At 50.8% G+C, this 25,478-nt stretch overlaps 5 protein-coding genes across 5 annotated transcripts; 2 read left to right on the top strand and 3 right to left on the bottom strand.

Moving 5' to 3' along the window:
• Positions 1 to 28: 28 nt before the first annotated feature.
• On the bottom strand, positions 29 to 2,362 carry QC762_507980 (uncharacterized protein; the record flags this gene model as incomplete). Its single annotated transcript, XM_062891210.1, has 1 exon — positions 29 to 2,362. One exon carries the CDS (start codon positions 2,360 to 2,362, stop codon positions 29 to 31), a length of 2,334 nt encoding a protein of 777 aa, XP_062742531.1.
• A 7,077-nt stretch (positions 2,363 to 9,439) lies between these two features.
• Positions 9,440 to 10,840, bottom strand: QC762_507970 (uncharacterized protein; the record flags this gene model as incomplete). The annotated part of the gene is made up of 3 exons (XM_062891209.1): positions 9,440 to 9,991; positions 10,072 to 10,733; positions 10,786 to 10,840. 3 exons carry the CDS (start codon positions 10,838 to 10,840, stop codon positions 9,440 to 9,442), a joined length of 1,269 nt encoding a protein of 422 aa, XP_062742530.1.
• Positions 10,841 to 12,130: 1,290 nt separating this feature from the next.
• Positions 12,131 to 12,910, top strand: QC762_507960 (uncharacterized protein; the record flags this gene model as incomplete). The annotated part of the gene is made up of 1 exon (XM_062891208.1): positions 12,131 to 12,910. One exon carries the CDS (start codon positions 12,131 to 12,133, stop codon positions 12,908 to 12,910), a length of 780 nt encoding a protein of 259 aa, XP_062742529.1.
• Positions 12,911 to 13,483: 573 nt separating this feature from the next.
• Positions 13,484 to 16,391, top strand: QC762_507958 (uncharacterized protein). The gene is made up of 2 exons (XM_062891207.1): positions 13,484 to 13,988; positions 14,045 to 16,391. The coding sequence occupies exons 1-2, from the start codon at positions 13,800 to 13,802 to the stop codon at positions 14,984 to 14,986; spliced, it is 1,131 nt and encodes a 376-aa protein (XP_062742528.1). The 5' UTR covers positions 13,484 to 13,799; the 3' UTR covers positions 14,987 to 16,391.
• A 4,175-nt stretch (positions 16,392 to 20,566) lies between these two features.
• On the bottom strand, positions 20,567 to 22,396 carry QC762_507940 (uncharacterized protein). The gene is made up of 2 exons (XM_062891206.1): positions 21,654 to 22,396; positions 20,567 to 21,600 (listed from the first exon to the last, which is right to left on the bottom strand). The coding sequence occupies exons 1-2, from the start codon at positions 21,922 to 21,924 to the stop codon at positions 20,846 to 20,848; spliced, it is 1,026 nt and encodes a 341-aa protein (XP_062742527.1). The 5' UTR covers positions 21,925 to 22,396; the 3' UTR covers positions 20,567 to 20,845.
• Between the last annotated feature and the right edge of the window lie 3,082 nt (positions 22,397 to 25,478).

The raw sequence follows: 25,478 nt of genomic DNA, 5'->3' as shown, positions 1-25,478 counted from the left end.
TGTTCTTCATTCAGATCGTAAACCACCCCTAGATCTTGAGCCAAGGAAGAATCTTGGTAGCGGGCTCCTCGAGGGCAACCTTGCAAGTGGGGAGCTGAAGACCCTGGTCCTCATAGGTGATCTCACCAGTGGTGGCGTTGGAGGTGATCCAGCGTCTGTTCTGGAGATCACCCTCCTGGGCGCGGTCGTGGAAGTTCTGGGGAGCGAACACGATGCTGGAGACGGCCTCGGAGTAGAGGGTGACGGGGATATCCTCAGAGCGGGTGTAGTGGTGCATGCCGAGGTTGAACCAGACAACAATGTCCTCACCATCGACGCTCTCGTCGTTGAAGAGCTTGGAGAAGTCCTGCTGGGGCTTGAGGGGCAGGTTAACGTTCTGCCACGAGTTGCCATAGGGCTCGTTGTCGTGGTGCTGGGTGACGGCGAGGTGAGACTTGAGGATGTGGGAGGAGTGCTTGGAGAAGGGGGAGTTGTGGGTGGTGAGGTGGACGTTGCTGCGGCCGGGCACGAGGCGGTAACCGCGGGAGACACCCCAGGAGTTCTTCTCCTCGTCGTTGACGACGCAGAACATGCTCTGGCCGTTCTGGGCCCAGTTGAACTGCTGCTCCTTCTCCATGTTGTAGGCCTTGAGCTCCATCTGTTCGAACTCGCCGAGCTCGGGGAACCAGGGCTGGGTCTGGTTGACGACGATGAGATCGGTGCGCTGGAGGGAGTTCTTGGTGGAGATGATATCGAAATCGGCCTTCCAGGAGAGAATGTGGTCGTGGAAAGAACCCTGGGTGCCAAGGCCGACACGAGCGCCAAAGTTGGTCTGGTCCTTGTAGTAGGGGGAAGACTGGAGATAGCCGGAAGCGCGGACCTCAATCTCGATGGAGCCGTCAACGTGGAAAGCATAGTCGAAGAGGTAGTCGTAGTTACCAATGGTGGCAATGGTGCGGGCATGGAGAGCAGAGCTCTTGACGGCGGCAATGTTGGAGAAACCGTTGGGGTTGCCACCGCTGCCATATCTGTGACGGGCAACGGGGTATCCGGAGTCAGACTCGAACAGGCAGATACCCTGGGGGTGGATATCGGTGACATCGTTGGCGGGATAGGTGACGTTCAGCATGGTGGCGCCGAAGGGGCAGTCGAACCCCTCGATGAGAGTGGCAGAGGTGGAACCGATGGAGAAGTAAGTGTCGTGGTAGACAGTGTTGGCAGCCTTGGGCTGGTTGCCAGCATACTGAGCAGCAGCCTCCTGGAGAGAGAGCTCGTAGATGATGCGCTCACCCTTGAACTTGATGTCGTAGAACATGAGACCGAGGATGCGAGTGAAGGACATGTAGAAAGACCAGCCCATGAACTCAACATACTGGTTCTCGCGGTCGAGCTTGTAGCGCTTGCCACCAATCTCAATGCTCTGGGGAGCAATGCGGTCGTCAAGGTCACGAACACCCATCTCAGGGACAGCCTTGAGAAGGGCCCACTCCTGGTCACGGGTCTGAGGGAACTCGCTGATGATCTCGCCAGCCTCGAAGGCCTTGCGGAGCTCATCGGCAGTCTTGAAGAACTTGGTGTTGGTGACATAGCCGCGGAGGGTGTACTTGGAGATGTCGGTGCCGGTGATGTCGAGAATGATGTAGAAGTCAATGGGAGTGACGTAGCTGGCGGCGCCAGGGTATCTGAACATGATGGTGATCCAGGACTGGGAGCCATCGAGAGAGTGGGGACCAGTGTTGGCAGCAACAATGTCGGTGCGGGGGTCGCTGGCACCGTAGTAGGTACCATTGAAGAGAGCCTTGGTGATGTCGGCGACATCAGTCATGGCCTGCTTGAGGAGAGGTTGATAGCCAGCGGTGCGCTTGCCATCCATGTAGCGACCATCGTAGGGGATCTTGCCACCAAGGCCGCCGTTGAAGGGGTAGTCGTAAGGGGCGATGGTGGTCTCAGCACCAACAGGAAGGGGGCCAACCATGTACTCCTGAGAGACAGGCTCCTCCTTGCCGCCCTCGAAGATGACGACACGAGCATACTTGGGAGGCTGAGCTGCATCGCCGTCGATGTAGCTGAGGACCTGGGTCTTGTTGAGGTACAAGGTATCGACGAGGAAGACGTAGTTGTCGGTCAGGGTGGCGTTGGCAGGGTCCGTGAGGTTGAGGGCGCGCTCAGGATCGTGGACAAACTTCCAGACATCCTTGACATCCTGAGGAGAGATGGGAGCCCAGGCGTTAGCCTTGGGAGCCTTGACGTGAGGAGCTTCGTCGGTGAGGGCGCAGGTGCGAACGTCAGCAGCGCTCACAGCGCGGCGCCAGAGGTCGGGTTCCGGACGAGCAGAGACGGGGGCGATGGCCAAGAGGGCCGCCACCAGAGACTCGGCGAGCATCTCGAAGGTATTTGGGTTCGTGAGAAGACTCGAACTCAAAGGAAGATGCAGATGGATGAGGGGGTGAGTGAGGTGATGAGAAAAGGTGGTGTCTTGTCGAGGGCGAGACACTCATGTCTTATACCTGCGCGAACTGCAGGTGAGACTGCATGTTTGCTATCATTCCAGATAGACAACTCGCCGTTCCGTGATCCCGAGATCTCGGGATCACACATTGGTAGTCTGAGATAAGACTGAAGTTGAAGTTCTCCGTCTTGAGACTACAGGGCTTGGCACATGGTGTGCTTGATATGTGCATGTCGACGACAATGGCTGCATGCCAGCGGGGAGCTGCAATGCTACCCCGCCATGCGGAGAAACGCAGGTAGGAATATTGAATTCAAGGTGACAGCTTCTTTTGGCAGCATATCGCCCTTTTACCAATCAATCTCCATTGTTCAGTCATGTTGGGCACAGGTGATGATGTGTTCCAGCTCCTGGTATCCGCGGTATGCAGCCCAACAGAACCAACACAGGGTAGAACTCGCAGTTGAGACAGTAACGACCATCTTCGGTATCTCGTTCCGGAGGAGCTTGACTGACGCGACGAGCCGTAACCATGTGGACGGTAGTGAGAGGCTTGTCGTCGTCCGGCCCGCTTGGCTGCGGAGGTGTTCAAGATATCGGAACGTCCTGAAATCTTCAGCGAACCAGACCTGGAATGCGGAGTTGGGCCAGGGATGGAAGATGCGCGCTGTCAGTTTTGGGGTTCGCGCATCCCGCACCTGGGGGACGATTGATAAGGCTCCCATTGGAGCGATTGGAGGTTTTGAGCGGTAAGAGAGGTCGGAGCCCCAGCAAAAGCCATGACCAATTGATTTTCCTGCCAGGTTATCGGTACGCCAAGCAGGCCGTCACGGATTCGGAAGTTTTGTGCGGAGCGGCCAAGCCTGCCATCAAGACTGCCGGGAATGTGGCAATCCGCTGGGACGCCAAGCATCGATTCTAGTCCGGTGTTAGCGGGACAAACCCTTTCGAGGCCGAGATAAGACGTCTTGGTTGCCCAGCTATGGTGCTCTGCTTTACCCATCCGACAAGCGATATCTCCTTCCGAGGGTGCCGGCGGCAGGCAAAGCAACTGACAACCGGGAACAAAAATGACTGCCAAATTCCGGATGATTGCCTAGCATTGAGACTATTGTCTTGCCAGCTTGAACGCAAGAGATAGAGAATAACACGTCGCCACTGTCGGGAGAAGGCAGGAGCAAAAAAAACGCATCGGACCGATGTGGTGGCAATGCGGCCAGGACCAACAGAGTAAACGAATGTCGACAAAGGTATTGCCGGCCGGGGGAGTTGGAGATAGCCTCGACATCAAGCGTGAAAAGACGACTGATTGGTGGAAACTAGGATGATGGTGAAAAGTTGAGGCCGCTGTCGGATCAGGAATGACACCAAATCAGCTCATGCTCGAAGAAATTTCTGCAGGTGGAAGGAACGACTATCCAGGCAACTACTGCCGTCGTGTGATCCATAGGTACTTTCTATCATCTTCAGGGAAAGAGCCATCGCCTGCCTGGCAATTTGATGTCATTGTTGGTACCTTTTAATTAGGTTTCTTTCTTTCAGCATTGAGATTGACAAGAAAGCCGCCGTTGATGGATTACTTGGCCAGCTTACACACTGGCAACAGGGCTGCAGCTGGTTTTGTTACCGTGGAACAAAAGACAATACGAGGCAAGATGCACTGCATCGGTGATAACTGGGGGGGGAAACAAGAAACCGTGGCTGTATTTTCCCATGGTGACTCGGAATAGATCCATTAATCTGATGCTAACATGGTAATGCTACACGTTAATGGGACGGTGATGATCAATTGTTTTTTTATCCCTGGTAGCTAGCCCTAATAATCTTCTCCAATAAAATGTATACCGACCTATCAGCGGATATAAGGTCCATTGCAACTGTCTGTGTTAGTGGTCTTACGAGAGAGTAACATCAAATGAACGAGGCTCAAAGCCGTCAATGAATTGTGAAGACAATTAGAAATATTCAGGCTTTGATGAGACGACAACCTGATACTACAGTTTCCGTCATCCAACTTACGTACTTGGATACCTGCCTAGTTGATACATTGATTCAGGGACTTCAATCATATGTACAAGCTTCTGTTCATCTCAACACCAATGTTTCATTCTGGCCGTACGCAGAATTCCAAGTAGACAACTAAACAATCTAAAAGCACATTGTTCCCAAAGAAAAGGCCTTTTCCGATCACCACCGCGTTAATACAGACAGTCAAACCCCCCTGGCCTTGCGAAATCCTCAAGTCCTCTCAACCCGGTCCATCACCCCGACAACTATCACCATCTCCACAATTTTCCATCAACGAAAAAACCCCCTAAAACAACCCCCAAAGAATCAATACATCAGAAGGCGTATTAGGCTCCCCACACCTCATCCGTCCCCTCGAACTAACCTTCCCATCTGAACTTGCAAACTACCTAATCGAATGCCTAATCAGATCCTTGATATTATCTCTGGTTATTACGGCTTAGTTCACTAGGCGAAAAAAAGTTAATAAGGAGGAAAAGCCTAATATATTATATTATTCTGTGTAAATTCCCGAGTCCAGCGAAGCCCAGCAATAATCATCCACTCCCGTTTCCACTATTCCGGCTCCACAAGCTGTGTCCTTCTTAACAGAGTAAAATATAGACCGGCGATGTGAACGGCCAGGGAATATAACACTCAACTTTGTTTTTTTGCAACCTATCCCAAATATCAACCAAGAGACAATACCATCACGATATAGTGTCTTAGGGTGGCATACGACCGACGGGCTGGCCCTTGGCATGGTGGAGTATAGGGATATACGGACACCTATGGAACATGCCCTCACTTGACTAGCTGGGCCATTTTACGTCAGACCTCCAGCTTCTCCTCCAGCCGCTCTCTGAATAACCATCTCCATTCATCAATCATGGACGCCGACGACCTGCCATCGTTAATGAGCGGTCTCGCCATCTCTTCTGGTGGTCATGTTGTCTGGTCTGTTGGTCCTATTTTGATGGAGGCAAAAATCACTCAGACCTTGACGATATCAAGCTTTACCATGTCTACGACAGCCTCTCCCAAAACCCCGTACATTGACAGAGTCGAAATCCGCCCGGGAATGTCGGTCCCGACCCTTGGAGAATATGGCGGGCTTTCAGCAGAATCACTTAGCAACCACTCGAACTGGAATCACCAAAACGCAACACCATTCGTTTCACTCTAGGATGACTGGGAAAAGGGAGAGAAAGAGGTCGAATGACGATTCAAGAAACCCGAGGTGTACTTCCAAAGCACGAGACAATCGATATCCCATAACGAGGTTCAGGCCGCTGTTGTCTCGCGGAACCAGCTTCTGGAGACCAACAGCCTTGCTTTCAACCTTGCAAAGCTCTTGAACAAACCAGAGCATAAAGACTTATTGGCGACACTCTGGGCCAAGAAAACCCCAATCAGCCCCAAGGAGTGGCTAGCCATGTATTCGGTTTCAGATGATGCGGTGGTTAAAATCCTGACGTTCCGGGATGCGACTCGACCTGTGGAACGGCGTACCGGGCTTACATTTCGGCAAAGCTTGAAGGCTCTGAGCGTACAGGATTGCTCTGAGTGCAGTGGAGGCAGCACCGATCACGTCGATGCGTGGACAGAGTTGAGATGGCGCCATGTTGCCCCTCATGTGGTGAAGAAATTCTTGCACCCCGATGGTTCGTTCCGCCAAGTTTCCCACCAGCAAGACTCAGCGAAAGAAGCAACTGGGCGGCACATTGACAAGATTGCGACGGGAGATACGGACGGCCTTTTGTGGAAACCAGTCCAACCTCGGGGACAAGTTGTATCAAGGCTTGCTGGTAATGGGCTCCATGTCTGATCCGCTTTGGAAGACTGTCGCCCCTAAGAGGGGATTGAAGAGGTTCCAGGATTTGGTAATCTATATCTACAGCAAAGTATTTCCCGAGACTGCAGATCGGGCCAGATGGGAATGATTCAGACGATGAAATGGTCTTGGTCAAAAACTTTCGCTCATGGTTGTCGCGATATGGAAGCCTTTGGGAGCTGGATGGCTTGGAAGGTAATATTGACTGGGTCATTCGCGGGGAAAGGCTGGTGGTTGAGCCCATTGACAAGCCCATCTTCATGTAATATGACTTTCATCGATAGCTATGATACCCGACCCGCACAATTTAGCTTTCTTTCTCGTCTTTTTCCCCCAAAAGGAGACAAGGTCTCTCCTTGCATCAGGGGTGGAGTTGTTGTGGGTTCATCTGAAGCGAGCAGATAGCAGAAGCATTCTAAACCCGCTCATCTAGCTCATGCTGATTTCACCTCAGACAGCCTCACAACAAGACAGACTTTTTATCATAATTCGTGCCTCAGCCCCATTTACTATGACATCCAAACCGTGCCTGGCTGAAAAGGAGAGCGTCTTTCGTCCCTTCGAGTTCGGGCCGCATCTTGATGGAGAAGATATCACGCTCTACCGCGTGTTTGATAACGGTTCCCAGGCTCCCTACAAAATCGGGCGCGGGTTTCGTGCAAAACTCTTCAAACCTCGTCAGCAAGATGTACTGTTCTCTGAAGTAATCACAGGCGACGCACTACACCAACATCTCAATTGGAGAAATCGGCATCCAAGCCCTTTCATTTCACTTTGGGGCAGCTGGGACGCTGCCGTGAACGATTCCAAGCAGAGACTATTCACGCCCTGTTCTATTCAAACGCCTGTCGGACGAGACATATGTGGATAAAGACGGGGGACAAAGTTGAGAAATGGCCTGGAAGACAACCGCGCGACATCGTTTGGATCGCCGCCGTGTCCCCTCGCGAGTTGCTACGCCACCGTACTTTTGTCTTCCACCTTCATGAATACACGTCGAGTTACAAGTTTCCGGTCAAGGTGGAGAAATGGGTCCTGAACAAAGATCTGGTCTTTGAAAAGACGTGCATCAAGAGCACCCTCCAATCTACCAGACCAATCAGCCGCGTCAAATGGCTTGCCCTATTCAAGATACCCGACATGCAGTGAAAAAACTTTATCCCATGCGCAAACATAGAGAGCCTGCCAAGTTCTACAGCTTACACTCTCCGACGCGCCGGATTGCAGGATAACCAACCCGCCTCTTCAGGTTGCCCGATACTCGCAACCTCCTGCCTGCAAAACACAGCCTTCGCTCCGCCAACGCCTGAGAGACCTCCGCCTATTCGTCACCGACCTTAAATACGCCGAGGGACTCTACATCTCTCCTGACGGCGGCATACCCGTCCACTGGAAGCACATCAGTGGAAACGGCCATCAAGGCCTAGCCCGCGAACTGCAAATACCGCAAGGTCGCAAAGTCCCGCTTGACGATTTGCCCGGCCTTGAAGCATTATATCAGCAAGATATTGGCAAGGCTGTCGAAAAGAGGTTGTTGTCTCTCACAAAGTCAACTGAAAGGCTATCCACCAGGTCAAAAGGAAACTCTAAGTTTGTCTCTGCGGATGCTTATTAGCTTGATAACCAAGTGTATAAGGGTCTGTTGCTTGTCCTGACTTTCGGGGATCCCATCTGGGAACTGGCTGTGAAACTGGGCGACAAAAATTACTTTCAGGGTTTGATGCTTCGGGTCTATTGAAAGGAAATTCTGGGTAAAGGGGCCATGTGGCCTGTTATTTGGGCAAAACCTGAATTGGAGATTGTTAAGTTTACGGCGTGGCTTGTCAAAAAGGGAGTCTTGTCGAGGGAGAATGTGGAGGGTAGTCGTCTGCCTATTGACTGGGAAATGGAGAATGAGTGGATTTTGAGGGATCAGTTTGTTCCTAAATAAGGGTAGGATCTGGACCTATGGTGTGGGCTGCTGTTCAAGTTGGGGAAATTCATCTCTTTGCGTGTTTGTGTTTGCTTTTATGACGTTTATGGCTGTAGTAGAATTTATGTCAGGTGATTTTGATGGTGTTTTGCTGTTTACGTTAGACTGAACTTGTTTGCCGAAAACTTCTAGTGAGAAAGGAAGTCTTAAATGGGACTGGACTGGGAGACAAGCTTGGTAAAGATGATGCAATTGGAGCTGAACGAGAGATCTAGTGTTGTTGGTGGACAAAGACCTTGGGGGCTCATTTGAGTGGCGTGGTCACCGGGTTCCAGGTGCCGACTGAAAGAGAAGCTTGTGCTGTTGATTCAGTGCGACAGCAACAGGAAGATGAAAGAGTGAAATGAAACTGGGAAAGAATTGGATTTCCTCAGATGAAGCACGGACATAGGCCATACCCAAAACTCCACTAAAGGGGCAGATTAGGGGTAAGTAAACAAAAGTCCTTAAGGGTATTCCAGGGTGGTCGATGAGATGAGATGAGATGAGACGGCCATCAATTTGACTTAGCTCACCGGCCCAAGGCCTCGATTTAGCTTAAAGCTATTAAGATTTCGTTCAACTCACTAGCTTGCAAGACTTCCGGTTATTTTTCTGGCCCGATATCTAATAAAGTTATTGGCTACTAAACGACAAACCTTACCCTTACCCAGGCCATAACCCTTATCCAGGCTACAACTCTCACTCAGGCCGCATCCTCACCACCAAAAAGCCCAGGTATTACCGCTATTTCAGTGCTTGAAAAAAGCCTCAAAATATATACCCTTCGTCTTGCAAGATGTAAGATAAGACGGCAGGTGGATTTGATTTGGCTTGAGCAGAAATAAGGCCAATTTGGCTCGTCTCACAGGCCCATCTTACAAGATGAGTCAAAACCGTCTTATCTCATCGATCACCCTGGGCATTCTAAACGATAACGGGAAGGTCTTGCCGTTCTCGAGCCGATGGTAAAAGCGATTGGGCAGGCAAAGCTCCCAGAGCATCTCACGGAATTGAGAGCGGCAAAGATATCTCGTTTCAACGCGTTGCCTGATGCTGACGGATTACTGGTATCGGTCTCCATGGGGGGCTCCAGGCAAAGAAAAGCCACAAATAAAGGAACCGCTTCTTGTTCTTGGTCGCCTAAGGACGCAGTTGATAGAGCGGGGCATACTTGCTCGGATACCAGAATGTCTAATTAGGCATTATTGAAAGCTTCCTACAATTTGGACCAAAAACTTGCACGTGTCTTTTTTCTCATGATTTCCCTCGCCAAGAGGATGAGTAACGCACCTGTAGCGAGGGCACTCCCTGAGAAGGCTTGTGCCCCGACATAGGATCCACCTCCAGCAGTAATGAGCCCACCAGCTATCGGCGAACCGATCAGAGACCCAATGCCAATAGCACCAAAAACAATTCCCAGACGTGATCCCACGTTGCACAGATCCGAGTTCAACACGGCTACCGCCGCCGGCATCAAGGACTGAACGCCGCCCACAGCAATGCTGTACAAGGCAGTCCAACCGTACAGTCCGGCGGTCGAATTCACAGCGATCCACGTATACATGGCCAACGCCGAGGCGAGAATGAGTGCGATGAAGGTGTTGAGAGTACCGAAGAGTTTGGCGAGGGGGGTCGGCAGGAGACGTCCTGCGAAACCAATTCCGTTGAGGGCGAGCAACAGGTTTAGGGACTCTGTGTAACTCATCCCGTTTATGTCCCGGGCGTATGAAGCGAGGTAAAAGAACCCGAAGAAAACGCCCATGAATGACTGGGCTCAGGCTTGTCAGCAAGGTTCCATGGTATGTATCTGTGAGAAGAGAATAAACATACCAAGAATGAGCCAAGAACAAACAGACTGAACGCGGGCTCTCTGAAAGCAGTGAAATCCACCACTGGCAGTGTCTTCTCGCCCTTCGGCGGTAACTGTCTCGGTCGCACCACCACCATCGCCAGCGTCAACGTGCCCAGTTGAATGAACCCAATGGCCCTCAAAGTCCACCCAAAACCAATAGTAGGTAGCAATGTCCTCGCCATACCAGTGTATACGAGACCCCCCACAACACTTCCACACGCGGCAATCCCCATGGCAAGCGGTAACCTGCGTCCAAAGTATGTCGAGACGACGGTCATCATGGGTGTGAGCAAGCATCCGTTGCCAATGCCAATGCAAACTCCTTGGGCCAGCACCAGCTGCCAGTATGTTGTGCATAAAGACGTCATGAAACACCCAAAGACAATGAGAAATGCGCCGAGCGTTGTGGTGGTGCGGAAATAGCCAGCATCCGTGAGGCGGCCACTGATGATGCCGCCGAAGAAGAGCAAGAAAACGGCGAGAGATCCGATCCACGAGATGTCAGAGGGGGGAAGATGAAGGGTTGAGACGTAGTATGTTTGGAAGATGCCGAAGGATATGATGATTCCCCTGGTATGCTTGTCAGCGGATTGAATGAGGAATGATACACTTGGGTATACATACCAGCTGTTCATGATGACGAAGAAGCCGGCCAGTACTAAATTGACGGGATCAGCATCGAGGCCAATCATTCTTCTCGGAGAGCTTACCAGATAGCCAGGCCTTCAAGCCTCCATCTGGGGGTGTATCACTGGTGGCTGCCATCATGCCGGCAGCACAGCCAGGTTGTTCACAACAGGTAACTGAATTCGTGCTGATCTTTTTGCTTTGGAGACTGGCCCCAAACTTTTGCTACATTTTGAATGATGTAACAAAGGAGTCTAAGTTTATAAATGCCACCAGGACTTAAAACGCCTCCTTAGTCTCTCGGCACGTCGGAGGGAAAGCATTCATCAGCCCGGCCGGGTTGGAACCCTGCAGGGCCTCCGCAGATCCTTGAAAGGGGAAAGCCTGGAAGGTCTCCGTTCTTGACCCATCATTGCCATTGGCTTAGCCTACCTAGCTGATGAACTGAGCCAAGATGATAAAGAATTCAATACGTCTACTCCGGGAGGCAGCCAGGTATGCAAGCACCTCCCTTTACACCAGAACACAAGAAAGCTCATTCCCAGACAAACGCCATGTCTTTGAGACTGCATCCTCATTTCTGCTCATCTTCCAAATTTCTTTCAACGGCGTACTGGCTGAAGAACAGTTGTGTGCCTGTTCTTGAGAAACCATGATCCCTGTCAGGGGTCACCGTCGAGCACTAAGCCTATTCAGGATGCATATTCCGCCAAGACCAGCTTACAAACAAGCTCCCAACGCCGCACTTAGACGGAGTGGACCTTTCGAAAAGTTCGTGACGACATGTTGAGGTCCAGACTGGCATAGATCCTGGGACTTTTCTCTGGTATTTTGGGAGACATGTGATTTGTTTGTGCAAACTTCAGTTTTTACCTCAGTGGCCTCGAAAGCATCACTCGTTAGAGGAGAAGACGAGGATGAGAAGACTCTGTGTTGAGCCTGTGACTTGTGGGAGAGACTCGTAGGAAGAGTAGGTGTCTTCATTTTGGTCTAGGTGAGGTGTATCACTGTTCACTGACCATCCTTGTAATCTGACAGCAGAAACCCTGTTGCCATCTGGACTGGGCAAAGAGGTGGGTATCACGGAGGAAAGACCGAGAAGCCAGGATCAGATGTCATTGTTCCGACGCATGACTAGCAGTCTTCTGCAACGCTTTGAAATCAAGAATCGATTTTGCTGAAGCTGATGAGTTAATCTGGCGATTATAATTACTAATTGTCTTTGTATGGAAGGGCAATGAAAATTTGCAGTTTATCAGCCAATTCAAGAGGGTACGAACGGGGAGAAGGGAACTGTATAAGAACTCTAACGGCTTCAAGTCGGAACCTAACTTATCATCCAAAGTTCACAATTCATCAGAGAAACCTCAGCCGCCCAACAAAGCACTTCAACACCTTGTTTTACAGTTTCAAAAGCATTCACCAGCCATGTCAACCTTCAAGAACAAAGTCACCATCACCCACATCGGCACCGCTACCGCCATCCTCGACATTGACGGCATCACCTTCCTAACCGACCCCTTCTTCTCCCCTGCCGGCACCGGATTCGAGTTCGCGGGCCGCATCTGCAAAGTCCACGACGACCCAGCCCTCCAACTCGACCAGCTCCCCCACATCGACGCGGTCCTCCTCAGCCACGAGAACCACGCCGACAACCTCGACCCTCCCGGCCGTCAGCTTCTCGACGGCAGGCGGGTGTTTACCACCGTCGACGGCGCAAACAACCTTGCCCCTCGACCCAGCGTAATCGGCTTTAAGGACTGGGAGGAGCGCAAGGTTCGCGTTGCTGGAAAGATATTCACCATCACAGCCACGCCTTGCAAACACTGGCCGGGGCATGAATGCGTCGGTTTCATCGTCCACACAGAAGACTTTGGCGTTGCGGCCGATGGGAAGCCGAATGCCATTTACTTCACTGGGGATACCGTCTACATCCCCGAGCTGGCGCGCATGGCGGAGAAGTATCACATTGTTATTGCTTTGATGAATCTAGGGAAGGCGACGTTTGATGGGTTGCAGATTACCATGTGTGGGAAGCAAGGAGCACAGCTGTTTCGGGATATCAAGGCTGATGTGCTGGTTCCTATGCATCATGAGTCGTGGGATCATTTCACGCAGAATGAGCCCGAGTTGGCAAAGGAGCTTCGGGAGGAGGGGGTGTTGGATTCGGTGCGGTGGCCTAAGCCTGGGGTGCCATTGGAGCTTTAACTGATGGAAGGGAAGGATGGATGCGGAGGCTTGAGAAGGAGCGGCAAGGGCCGTGTCTAGGGAATGTAGACTAGGAGTATGACGCAGGTTCATTACGGTAGATAAATCCAGACCAGGTATCTGGCTCGGGTCTTTGATATTGCGGTGGAAAACTCACAGATGGTGTTTGCTTTTGTTCTTGAACGTGATATAAAACCTATTGTCTGCGAAAAATACCTCACCTTGATACCTTACTCGATGAGCGTCCCATTTGGACCTTTCTGGAGTGGTAAAATGTTCCGGTCTGATAAGGTGTGGTATTTAAAGCTGTTTGTACACCTCTTTTGGTCTTTTTCCGGGAATATCTAAGATGCTGAAAGACGTGATTACGAGGTTTGATTGGTCACGATGGCTAGGAGTACCCAGGTCAGGTAGTAGTTTTTACTGAATATACATTATGACCTAGCTCGTTTAAGGTTGTATAAGCTTCCCTATGGATTCCTGGCAACTGCAGCCTTCTGGTGAATAGAAATGCATCTGACGCGTTCAGCTGAGCCCTTCTTCCCTTCACCTCATGAAACTCTGATCTCAACACACAGAAGCGTCAAAAAGTCGAGTTCCCAATAACTCAGGATGCCTTCTAAGCTCGATCTCATTATATTCACCGAGATTATCATCGTGACATTTACATGAGCCGTCGTGATTGGCATACCATTAGGCTTGATATGGCAGGTCTGATGTGTCCGGACTAGCGGATATATGGGGGGATTCCTCATTCCAACTCGAAATCGAGCCAGCTAGTCATGCTGCACCACCGCCCAAGTACAGTTACCATACGCTCTCTAGTACCGACTCAGCAATCCGCCTTATCCCGATTCAAGCACCGGATGGGAGCCACGATTACGAGCTCATGGCGTGCTCCATGGAAGAAATACCACTGGCCTCAGCTCCCTCTTTCACCGCACTATCCTACGCGTGGGACTCTGAACATGGAACCGACCCGACCATCTGCGATGGAGGTCTCATTTATGTGACAAAGAACTGTGTCGCTGCGCTCAAAAATTTCTGCAAGGACAAAAGCTCAAACAAGCGGATGTGGGTCGATGCAATCGGCATCAACCAGGCAGCAACGGCAAAGGAGGGAAGGGCCATCAGATTGCCATCATTGGCGACATCTACAAGAAGGTGACTCGCGTCCGAGTGTGGCTTGGTGAACAGGACGAGTCTAATGCTCTAGTTTGTGAGTACTTTGAGAAGGTCGCTGGGTTTGGTGGCCATTGGAAGGATGAACAGAGTCCAGAAGATGTCGCACTAGACTTGGCCCGAAAATTGCCACGGCTAACGAGGAGTATGGTGGGTTTATTTTCCAGGTCTTGGTTCACCAGGGCATGGCCAGTTCAAGAAGTTGCGCTCCCAGACCCGGATCTCGTCAGGGTGATCTGCGGTAATAGATGCCTCAGCCTTTACAGCCTCCGTATGGGTTGGGATGTCCTAAAGAAGCTCAAGGTGCTCCCTGCCTCTGCCAGTGTTGATCAAGCTGTGTCTCTGCAGTTTTATCTGGCAGATGCCATTGCTTTGAAAAGGGGTGTTGCAATTCATGAACCTGGGCATCCTCGCACCGGACGGACCATGCGCCAAAAAAGAGCTTACCAGTCGCTCCTGATGGGTCTGTCTCAGTTTTCCTTCACAGCCGGCATGAATGCCATGCGCTTCAAGTCCTGCCAAGAGGCAAAGACAAGTTGTTTTCTCTCTATGGTGTTTTCAAGTAGCTTGAGATTGACCACGGGATTCCCATCACGACGTGGGCCGTCACTGATGCTGAAGTCTTCGAAGCTGTTACGCTGGCTTGCTTCAGATTTGATGGAAACGTGGATGCCATCCATCCGGCTTGCACAGCAGTCAAATTCTTACATGCGGCTCTTCAACAACGTTCTTTCTCACGCCAGTCACAATCTGTATAACCTTGTATCCAGTTCTCTATGTTCTATAACGCGCCGGTTGTTAATGGCTACAAACAACCTTCGAGCTGGACGAGACAAATCTTATACCACGGAAACAGAGGGTCTCATCACTTTGCCCTCTTGGACACCCGACTGAACACAACCTATACCGGCGCGCATCGCCTCTACTCGACACTTGGACACGTTTGTCTCTGTCTCGATATCTCAGCCCACAAACGAAGCCGTTCGATACGAGCTCAACAAACAGTCTTTACTAGTGGAAGCTAAAGTCTTCGGCAGTGTGGAAGAGGTTGGAACCGTAAATTCGGTCCAGCTGGTATGGCAGATTTTATCCATCTCCATGATCAACCAAGAAAGCCACTTCTGCAAAAATCTGCTCCAGACCCTGTCTTGAGCGCTCTGGCCGAAACGTTGATAAATCTGACTTGGAGGTCACATATTCGCCAGATTCTTGTCTCACTTCGAATGGCCTCCCGCACTCTGGGAGAATTTGACGTTATAGCCTACGCAATCTCAGCCTATACATCACACACCTACCTCACTCCAAGGGCCTTTCAGTTTCTCCGTTCCTGGATTACCACAGTGGCTTCCTGCCCTTGTGATGGCGCGCGCATGAGACTTGTTTCTGGCTTCAAGATCCAGCCGATGTTAGAAACAAACGCAATCTCCCAGGCCTTCGGGGTCTTTTTCAAGGGCAGGTCGTACATAAACCAAAACATGTGGCGCCAGTCTGCCGGCGATGTCGTTTTCATCACCGGCGGCTTACTAGGAGTTTCGCGTCTCGAGAATCGAGACCTCGTTAAGAACTAGCTATCAAGCATTGATACGCTACTTGTCTCCCCGCTCATGGGCCGCTTGGTTTCAGAGGTCATACAGAAATCGAGCATGTTTCTCGGGGACACCAGCCTGTACCTCTTCGCCTGGCCGTTCGGTGTCATCGCCAACTCCGGATTTCTGGTGGCATTTGCTGTTCACCTTTGGAAGTTCCTGTGGTTCCTGAAATTGCCCGTGTTGGCAGCAGTCACTGCCCTTGCCATTAGCTTCTCGCAAGACAGAAGTCCCGTCTGCGTGCCTGCTAGTTTAGTCCGAATCTTGGGGTGGTTTCGAGAGTCTGGATCATCCGGAATATATGACAGCCGGGGGATTCGCTTTTTTGTTACGGATACGGGATACACTGGGAGCAACAGCCGTATGCTAGCACTGGATCATGGTGATTACTTGGTGCAGCTACGAGGCTGCACCGTGGGTTGTGGTTACTTGATTCTGAGATCTGGGAACGACAACAAGACAATGTCATACAGCGTTGTTAGTGCGGCGTATGTTGGTAAAGGCCCCCTACCAGAGACTCAGACACCTGGGGAGATGGTATGGGAAGAGATATGGTTACGTAGAATCCATAAGACCACAGTTTCGCGATATACCTAACACACCACACCTATTCAGTTGTTCACCCTGTCATTCTCATTCTTCTGTACAGCTATTTCACCATGCTTTCGGCACCTTTAAATCACAGGCATTATAACGTGCTTACTAACCACTGCTGCTAAGAGCTCATAAATAGCAGAAGCATTATTAGTAGCTGCAGGCACCAAGCACACACGTTCTATAAAGAAAGGAAAGTGACTTCGAATGAATGTCAAGGCCTCAGAATTCATTCGAAACGCCGCTGCGCTCCCCGTGCTGCTCCCGTCTGGATCCAGGTACCCATCGCCGCGAGAGTTGAAAGGGCAAGGATAGTCGACCCAATCTCCAGCACGCTCCCCAGATGCAAACTGCGCTGTCTTGGTCTTGCCCACAATGACCGCTCCTGCGTTGATCAGCCGAATAACCATTTCTGATGTTTCATCCTTGATGCCCATGAAAGCTCGATAGTCGCGGCAGGAGGCACTCGTTGGGGTACCGGCGAGGTGATAGACATCCTTGACAATGACTCGCGTTCCTCGTAGGAGAAACTGCTCAGTAGGGGAGTCGAAGTAGAGTCGGGAGGGAACTGGGATAAGGCTTCCATGGTACTCTTGGAATCTGTCCGTGGTACCTCGTCAGTAAAAGATCGGGAACACTACGTGGAGAGAGTCGATAACAGCGGTTCTTACCTCGGTGACTTCGACTTTGTGTCTCGCGTGACACCAAACATAAACGCCTGATGAGTATCCTGTTACAGTCGGTAGACCTTAGAAATGTGCCCTGAACCGTGGAGGAAATAGGGACCTGAGCGAAGCTTCTGAGACACCCTATCCTCTAGCATGCTTTTGATGTGTGTCGCGACTTTGTTGCACCCTGCTGTGACATGTGGACCTTGACAGCAGACGACTGCCACATGACTGAAAAATTCCTCACTGATGACATCGTCCAACTTTAGCATCCGGCTTTTCCCTTCAACCTGCTCAAAGTAGAGCTGACAGGAGTCGCACGAGCGTGGTGGCTTACAAAGGTGTCATCGTCGTTGCCAGCCGAGCGGGAAGGCTACCAGTTGCCAATGTCATGTCTGTGTATGTAGGTTTATTTTCATCGCAAATCTACCCAATTCATTAGGGTGTGGATCCTATTTCCCCTTCATTAGGAGTGTATTTGCGATGATGAAATCGATATTGGAAATAAGCTCTTCCATGCGTTTAAGAACCATAGAACAGGTTTGGCTGAGGACCGGACTTTTCCAACTTCCGTCGTCATTGAGAGGAATTATCACGCTGGCAGTTTTGAGCGTGTACATCTAGTATATTAGAGATATTGTTAGCCATTGTTACATTATAGGCGTCAGAAAATACACAAATCGAGAGCATGATACCCCCATGGCTAGGTATGGTTAGGTACCTTGCTCAGCATGCGAAGATATGAAGACTTCTAATACACACTCACCAGAAGATATGGATTTTGTCCAGGTTTGATTTGACTTTCTGGGTGTTCTCCCGCTCCTTGGAGGTCTCCCGTTCCTAAGACGTCCCCTATCATTGAGACAGCCATAGTTGCATCCACGATTTGTTTGACTGTTCGTAAGGTGCCATTAAGCCCCAAAAAGCTTCTTTCAAAGGTAGGCAGGGTTTGTAGCAAGCTCAACGGAAATTGCGAAGGCCAATCTGGGCTTATGGTGCACACATATTTCGGCCCAGAAAGATTTCCCATCATAAGCATGACTGTATGCACTGGACATATGTTTAACAAAAGGCTTTCGTAGAGGTCTCGAAACCGCTTTTCGCAACTTTGAACGAGTGACTTGTGCTCCACTTTTAACAGATGTGATGATGGTTTTGACTCAATTGTCGCCATTGTCTGTAATATGACAGCACCACTTCCCAGCAGATTCTTCAAAGCCACTTGGCCAGCTTCATGTTGGATGCTGCTTTTCCGAAGCGATAATTTTATCGACAGAGTACATGAAGTGAAACAGTCACACTTTGACCATGGTGATGCTCCGTCAGTTGTATGAACACTGGTATTTTGTCTCCCACACGATCATGCGACAACGCATTGTTAAACTCGCTGCTGTGGTAGTCTCTCATATTCGCTGAAAGCTGTATAAAGCCGTTATGCTTGCCGTCTTGCAGGTCCAGAAAATGCTGGGACACAGAGGTTACTTGGCACCAGCTTCGACATGAGTGTTCACTATTGAGTTTCAAGCTAACTGCCACCTCCACCAAAACAAGGCCTTCTTTCAAAGTGATCTTGATTTTGAAAAAACCAATTGGTTCCCCGAAACGAACTTTGCAGGACTCCACTTCAAATGTCCCAGTTTGCTCACCCCAGCAGATTGCAGGTTTTGCTTCTATCACCTCCCATTCGCAGGCGGTCCCCTCATCATGGCTTCTGAGTCCCGAGTTGTCCTTGGAGGGTACTATTCTCAGAAGAGCGGCTTTTGGTCTTGGTTCCGCCGTTACGAAAATCCGCTGCCATGAGGCCCCTCCCTCAAGCGAACTTTGTCTTCCGACAAAAACATGCTCTGAGGGAAGAACCTTGGAATATTGATCTCCGGTGCCCCAATGTCGCTTCAAATATATCGCAGGTGCTTGACGTGATTCAGTCTTGGTAATTTCACAATCGAGAATGGCGAGGAAATCTGCACGCCCCTTGTCGTGGCACGGAATGAGAAACAACCCAATGTTGATAGCTCTGGGTGTGATGGTGACTGGTTGACCTCCTATAGATTTTGGCGTGACAAGTTCCGTGCCTCCAATTTCAAGGAATCTATCCGGACAATCGGCCAGAAGGCCGAAAAGAGTCTCAGGCGAGCAACGTCGTTCTTGTTGACGTGCCAGGCGAATAGTGATTGGTCGTCATCTTGACTGAGAATGTCTTTCTGGAGACGAATAAAAACTTTCTTTCCCTCTCCATACTGGGGTGTCATGTCCACGTCGAAAAGCCCGAGCAGGCAGTAGGCGATATCCTCAACTCGCGTAGTCTGTCGACCTGCGGCCCAACGCATGCGTGAAGCTGTTGGACGGGTGAGCTGTCAGCCTTCACCTGTCTAACCAGAATTAACATGGGGATCTTATTTACCGATACATATGCTGTTTGGGGCCGTTTCCCTACCAATACACTGACTTGAACGTGTGTAACATGGCAACAAGATCCGTAAATCCCGAACCAGGTGATTTATCTCCTAGATGACTCCAGTCATATCCGTAGAACTCAATTTGACGGGGGGCAATTAGCTCTTGCAATTTCCAGCCCCGCGTGAATCACCGGCTTCTCTGAAAAGTCGACGTCTCTTCAGATGGGTCCTCAGCCTCTGACCTGACATTAGCGAGAAACGCATAACAGACTTGCGCATCTTTGTACCATTGATATATGGAGCTGATGGCTTTAGAAAGCTCCGTGCTGCTATTCTTGTCTATGCAACATGTGTCGATCCAGATGAAGTTGAATCCGTGCTTTCTAGCGAGGAGGGTTGCTTCTCGGACCTTGTAAAAGCCTTTCTTCCCGAAACACGAGTGAGCAGCGGGGGTGAGATTTTCGCAAGTGTCAGGACATGGACTCCAGTTCCAGGTTGCGAGTTCAGGATGTTGTATATCCTGGAACAACACCTCCTCCTTGTCTCAGGTGTGGGAGAGGATGCCGTATGGTTCAACATCGCTGTCGTAGATTCCCACAAGCTCAATTTTGTCGGTTCGTAGCAGTCGTATTTTGGCGCAAATACGTCGTCGTGTGGGGATGAAACTGCAACGTGGTAAAGCTGGTAAGTGAAATTCGGTCGAGGGGTGTTTGGATCACTGATCAGGCATCCAAGAACCAACTTGCCTTCCCCGCTCGAATCTCTTGATCAGCTGACCAGCTCTTTCTAACTAATCAACAAGCCTTCAGCCGTTTTTGACCAACAACAATAACATCTCGGACATGGTCACTTCACCCAACCATCTGATAGACGCCACATAGCCGCCACATGTGCGGACAGGTAAGCCCAGCAACAAGGATGCCCAAAACTACACAGATATGTACTCCCTTCACTGTTAAGGGCCTATAAGTAAAAGATCGAATTGTTGGATAAAGAAGAAACAAAAAGGAAGATGAAATACACTGCCCACGAGGTCCTCTTATACCTCCCAAACCCCGTGGACTTCCCCTATAAAGCATACAAAATATCCACCAGAATTGTCCAAAGTTCTTGGTATCTCTGCCTCGTATCTCTTTTAACCACCCGCCTCCCACGTCAATCGCAAGCCTTCGCAAGCCTCCCACGTCAATCGCCAAATAACCCTAACCCGGATATCATCCCATAACATTTACAACCAGAAAGACACCACAGAAGGTTTGTATAGACAAGAATGTCGGACGTTCAAACGCTCGGCTGCACACCAGAGTAAGACGAAAGCCCGAACATGAACAAAACGAAGAAAGCATGTCCCTCAACGTGGTATAATACAGCCCTTATTTTCCTCCATGAATACAGTTACCAAAACCCCCAGGTATCAACTGCCCTATCCATTTTCCCTTCCGGCTCAATATCAACCATCTAAACTCCTCTTCCATGCCCATTACCCATCGTCTACCCACCCCCCTACCATTACCTCTGCTGATGCCCCGGCAACTCATAACTCGCCATCTGCCCCGCCGCCATCTCATGCGGCTGCCCCCTCCAATCACCACTCCTCTCACTTGGCGGCTGCGGCGGTATTTGCCCCCCGTAATAATTCGGCGGCTTGTACTCCGTCATCCCCGACGGACCAGGCGACACAGACGGTGGAATCCCCGCATAACCCGAGTACATCGACGGCGGCCCATGCTGGCTCGGCACCTGGGAGTAATGCTGATGCGGTGTCACTCCTGGTGATGGGAACCCTGCACCACCAACACCGCTCGCGGCGAGAAGAGCGGCTTGTTTCTTTTCTTGGCGGGGTTTGAAGAAGAAGAAGTAGAATGCTGCTCCTGCGAGAAGGATCACGGCACCGGTTGCGCCGATGCCGATTCCTGCTGCGGCGCCGGTGGAGAGCCCGGAGGAGGAGGATGTGATGTCTTCTGAGCGGTTGGTTGTTTGGGCGGAGTTGTTGCTGTTTTCTGTGTCGGTTGGGGTTGATTTGGCGGATGTGGAGGAGCTGTTGGATTCGTCGTCTTTGTCGATGGACGTGGGCAGGGTGGTGGTGGATGTGGTTGTTGTTGTTGTTGTTGTGGTTTTCTTTCGGGTGATGTTGAAGAACTCGGTGCCGGTGTGGCCTCCTGTTTCTCCCTCGATGAACAAGATGATTCTGAAGACGTCCGAGTCCTTCAGGTCTTTGGTTGTGGCCACGATCCATGGGTGCCGTGTAATCCCGACAGTGCCCTCTGTCAAGACATGGTCAGTTGATGGGCCATGAAAGAAAGGGAATGAGACATACGAGTGATGTATTCAAAGTCGCCAATAGACCCGCCGTCGGTGGTGTTGTGTTGAAAGAGGGTCAGACTGATTCTCGTTCCCTCGGGTGCTGGTGACCAGGTGATTGGGAGCAGACTGCCTTCTTCATGAACCGGATTATCCCTCATATCATGTTCGCCTTCTTGGATATTCGGTGGAGTAATGAACTTGATGTTCGCTTGTGGTGTTACTTGGCCCAGCACAGTGGTACCGCCAAAGAGGGCGGCACATACCAAGAGAGCCTCTACCCGCATTGTTCCGTTGGTGGTGCACCTGTCAAGACTGCATCAAGAGGGAAAAGAGAAACCGGAGAGCGACGAGCCACGGCAAGCGCTGGTCGTGGGGTTAAAAGAGACACTGTGTATCCCAGTATGCGGCGGGTTTGACATGAAGTGCCCCTGCAGCATGTTGCAACAGGATATAAGAACCAATGGGGTGTGGGAGCTGGGACAGGCAATCTCACAGTTAGCTCGCATTCAGTGTCGCGGCTGGGATCGCCCTCCTGGGCCCTGTTTTCTGGTCAGCTTGGAGTAACATTGGTGGTTCGTGGTGTGGAATCCGAAATAAGCAGCAGCGGGCGACTACGGCGCAGCGTAAGGCAAGGGTATAAGGGGCCAAGGCGCGAAGGATCAAGTCCCCGTTATCGCGGCGCATGCATCCGCGCGCCTAACAAAGAAGCTGGCAGTGGCTTCGCAGCTTGAACCAGGACTGAAAGGCCGCTTTACCAAGTCACACAAACTCTGGAGCGATGATGGCGGTGCTCTGCAGGAGATCCAGACCGAGCGTGAGTATAAAAAGGTTGGCTTCAGCCTCCTTCCGGTTGGGAGGTTTCCCGGATCATATCCCGGCGAACTTGTGAGCTGGCGGAGGATGAAGCAGGGGTCTGAACACCAGGCATCTATGATCATGTACGCTTCCCAAAATGGTTATCTGAAACGCTATTCCTCCTGGAAATCTTTTGCCGCGGATGCGTCTTTCAGCGGAAACACTCTGAGCATCAGCCATTGTTCGACAGCATGTAGGATCTGGAATTTTGTCAAGATTTTCATGCTCAATCCACACTTCCTTGCCGTCGATCATATCCCTCATTCCCTCACAACCCGACGTCGCCAGCCGCCAGAATCTGCCGATATAAGCACGGCAGGGCTTAAATCTCAACTGTTCAACGTTTTCCTTCTTCGCTCTGAATCCAAATGGGGTGGGGGGGGAAATAACCCAAAACCTTTTCAAGCTGAACACCAGTGTCACCCTCACTGACCTCAGCATCTCTCACTCTCCCTGAAGAGCATACCATGTTGGGCTAGTGGCCTAGGAAAGTCACTGGCCGCGAAAAAAGAGACCAAAAGGCCAGAAATTGGTTGATAATTGGTATTACAATATTGGTTGTTGGTTGTTCAGTCTAGAAGTAAACAAATAGGAAATCCGGCCTTAAAAGCAACCAGGTGTTGGTCTGGTGAAAACCTGGGCCCTTTGTCAGGTGCCCTACATACCGTCACATATACATTCTCAAACTCCCTTGATCCACAGCCCGGTCGAGCTCCTGGACTCAACTCTCTCTGCCGTGTTCCTTTCATCTTCATTCATTATACGGGAATGCTTCTCAATCCTGACCGTTCCAAGATCTTGCGCAACCTGATGCCCGCACGCCAATATCTCCGAACCATCTCTCTGGATCCTGCCTTCCAACGCCAAATATACATGCTGGCCCATCCAGGACGTTATTCCCGCCGGTCCAAGGTACAGTCTGACAAGAATAAGTGAGCACCCAATCACGCCAAGAAGAATGAAGATGACGGCTGCCTGAGAGTAACCCCCCACACCGGCATTCTGGACACTGGTTCCTTCGTAATACGGATAGCTAACCGGATGATTCTGGTCTTGCGGTAAGAACATCCACGAATATGCCTGGGCTACTCTCGGGTCACCAAAGTCGCGTGGAAGCGTGACGTTTGACTCGAGATACACGGCTCCGGGGCGGCCATGTTTTTTGAAGTATTTACCGCCGTGATTTCCCTTATGTTTTTCGGATGCGAGTGGAACGAGATCCCATTGCGAGCGTTCTGAAGGGACAGGCGCATGGCCTGGAGTGTAGTTTGGTCGCTCTGAAGCGTGAATGGCGTGGCCCCAGGTGGTCATGGAGTTGCGAACAATCAGCCCCACGCCATCCAAAATGGATAATTTGGGGTCTTTGAGTAGCGTGTTGAGGAGTTGGTTATTCTGCGTTGCAGGTGGTCCAAGAGGGATGGTTGATATCAAGGAGTCCACTGGCCAGACTTCTTTCAACTCCCCACAGTCCTTTGAGGCAACAACTCGAGACACTTCTGCCAGGGTCAGGCCAATGGTATAGCTAATGCCCCTGTTTATCGGTTGCCTTGTTATGAACGTCCCGCGCTCTTCATTTGCCCACTCGGGTATCTCAGCCCAGCGTATGTTAAGTGTGCCGTTCTCTTCGTGCCTGTAATCAATGATCAACCCATCCGAGCTTCCTTCCAGCCATCCGGCCGCCCTTCTTGCAACGCGAGTCCATCCTCCTGGAACCAGCTCAACAAAGTCGCTGGGGTCTCGCCACCACAACCAGTTCCAAAGTGGTGAGAATCCCCTCGTCAAACTTGTGAAATGTGTCGGAGCATAGTCCTTCGCCGAACATATAAATAACCCCAGGTGGTTGCATTCGGTCCATAGCGTCCACAGCGATGTCCGTATGACGACCGTCCACACTGCTGAAGTGTCGAAAGGCTCGATTGGCTTGCGCAGTAGGGCCGTCACGTAGCCAGGTGCTTGTTGCGCCGGTTGCTAGGTCGATTGGCTCCGCCGATGGCAAGTGGACCGTCACCGCTGTTTCGTCCAATTCCAGACTCATCTCTGTTATCTGAACAATCGCGAATTTGTAGCCGATCGAGCCAGCGATGCCGAGCAAGATAATCAGGTATCGCACCATGACGAATGGCCGAAATCCGCGAAAGCCAACAACTACTGGAGCTCTTGGTTGGGTGTTGAGATATCTCGCGTAGTCGAGTCCAGAATCGCTGCCAGCTTTCCATGTGCACCACACGTCAAACAAGTGAACATATGACTCGGACAGTCCAAATGCGAGCAGGCTGAACCCTACACCCAAAACAGCCAGCCAGAATTGAACAGGGAGATGAGAGCCCGTTTTGAAGATCATCGGATGGTCCCAAGACCAGGGCGTGTTTGACGCAACAAAGAACAGAATCACACTCCCCAGAAAAAGTGATTCCAGTGATAGGATGCCAACTTGGCTGACATATCTTCTCGAGTTGGGATTCGCGATGCCCGCCATGGTGGTATAGAAGAGAACAAACAGATGAAACATTCTGAAGTGCTATGGTGCTGAGGTCATGGGGGAAATGTCTATTCCTTTCAGTTGTCTTAAGGAAATAGAGCAGGGTGACCATCGCATGGCGCAGCAGCCGAATAGATTAAAACTGTAGGTATACAGTTCCCTGAAAGCCAATGATCGCTCATTCTTTCCCCCATGCGGAGAGATTTGCGGCCCACGACTACCATAGTCCGAGTGCCCAGCCCCCAGATCGCGGGCATCGCCCTCGTTGATAACCAATCAGCTAAATCATACCCCTCAAAACCTATCAGACATCAAGTCAGTCTGCCTTGCACCATCGTACCTCCCTTTCTCTAGACGGTACTCCTCCAAATTTCGCATCCTTCATCACCCGATTCTACGTCATTGACTGTTGATATCTCTCGCCTTTCACCCAAGTTCGGTGGACAAACCAGATCGTCACTGTCAACAGACGACTTTCACTCAGCACTCAGGGTAGCAGGTATC

The sequence above is a fragment of the Podospora pseudocomata genome, chromosome 5 (assembly GCF_035222375.1).
Source record: "Podospora pseudocomata strain CBS 415.72m chromosome 5, whole genome shotgun sequence".
Lineage (NCBI taxonomy): Eukaryota > Fungi > Ascomycota > Sordariomycetes > Sordariales > Podosporaceae > Podospora > Podospora pseudocomata.
Note: the sequence above shows the minus strand (reverse complement) of the source record. Positions and strands in the feature narration are given on the sequence as shown.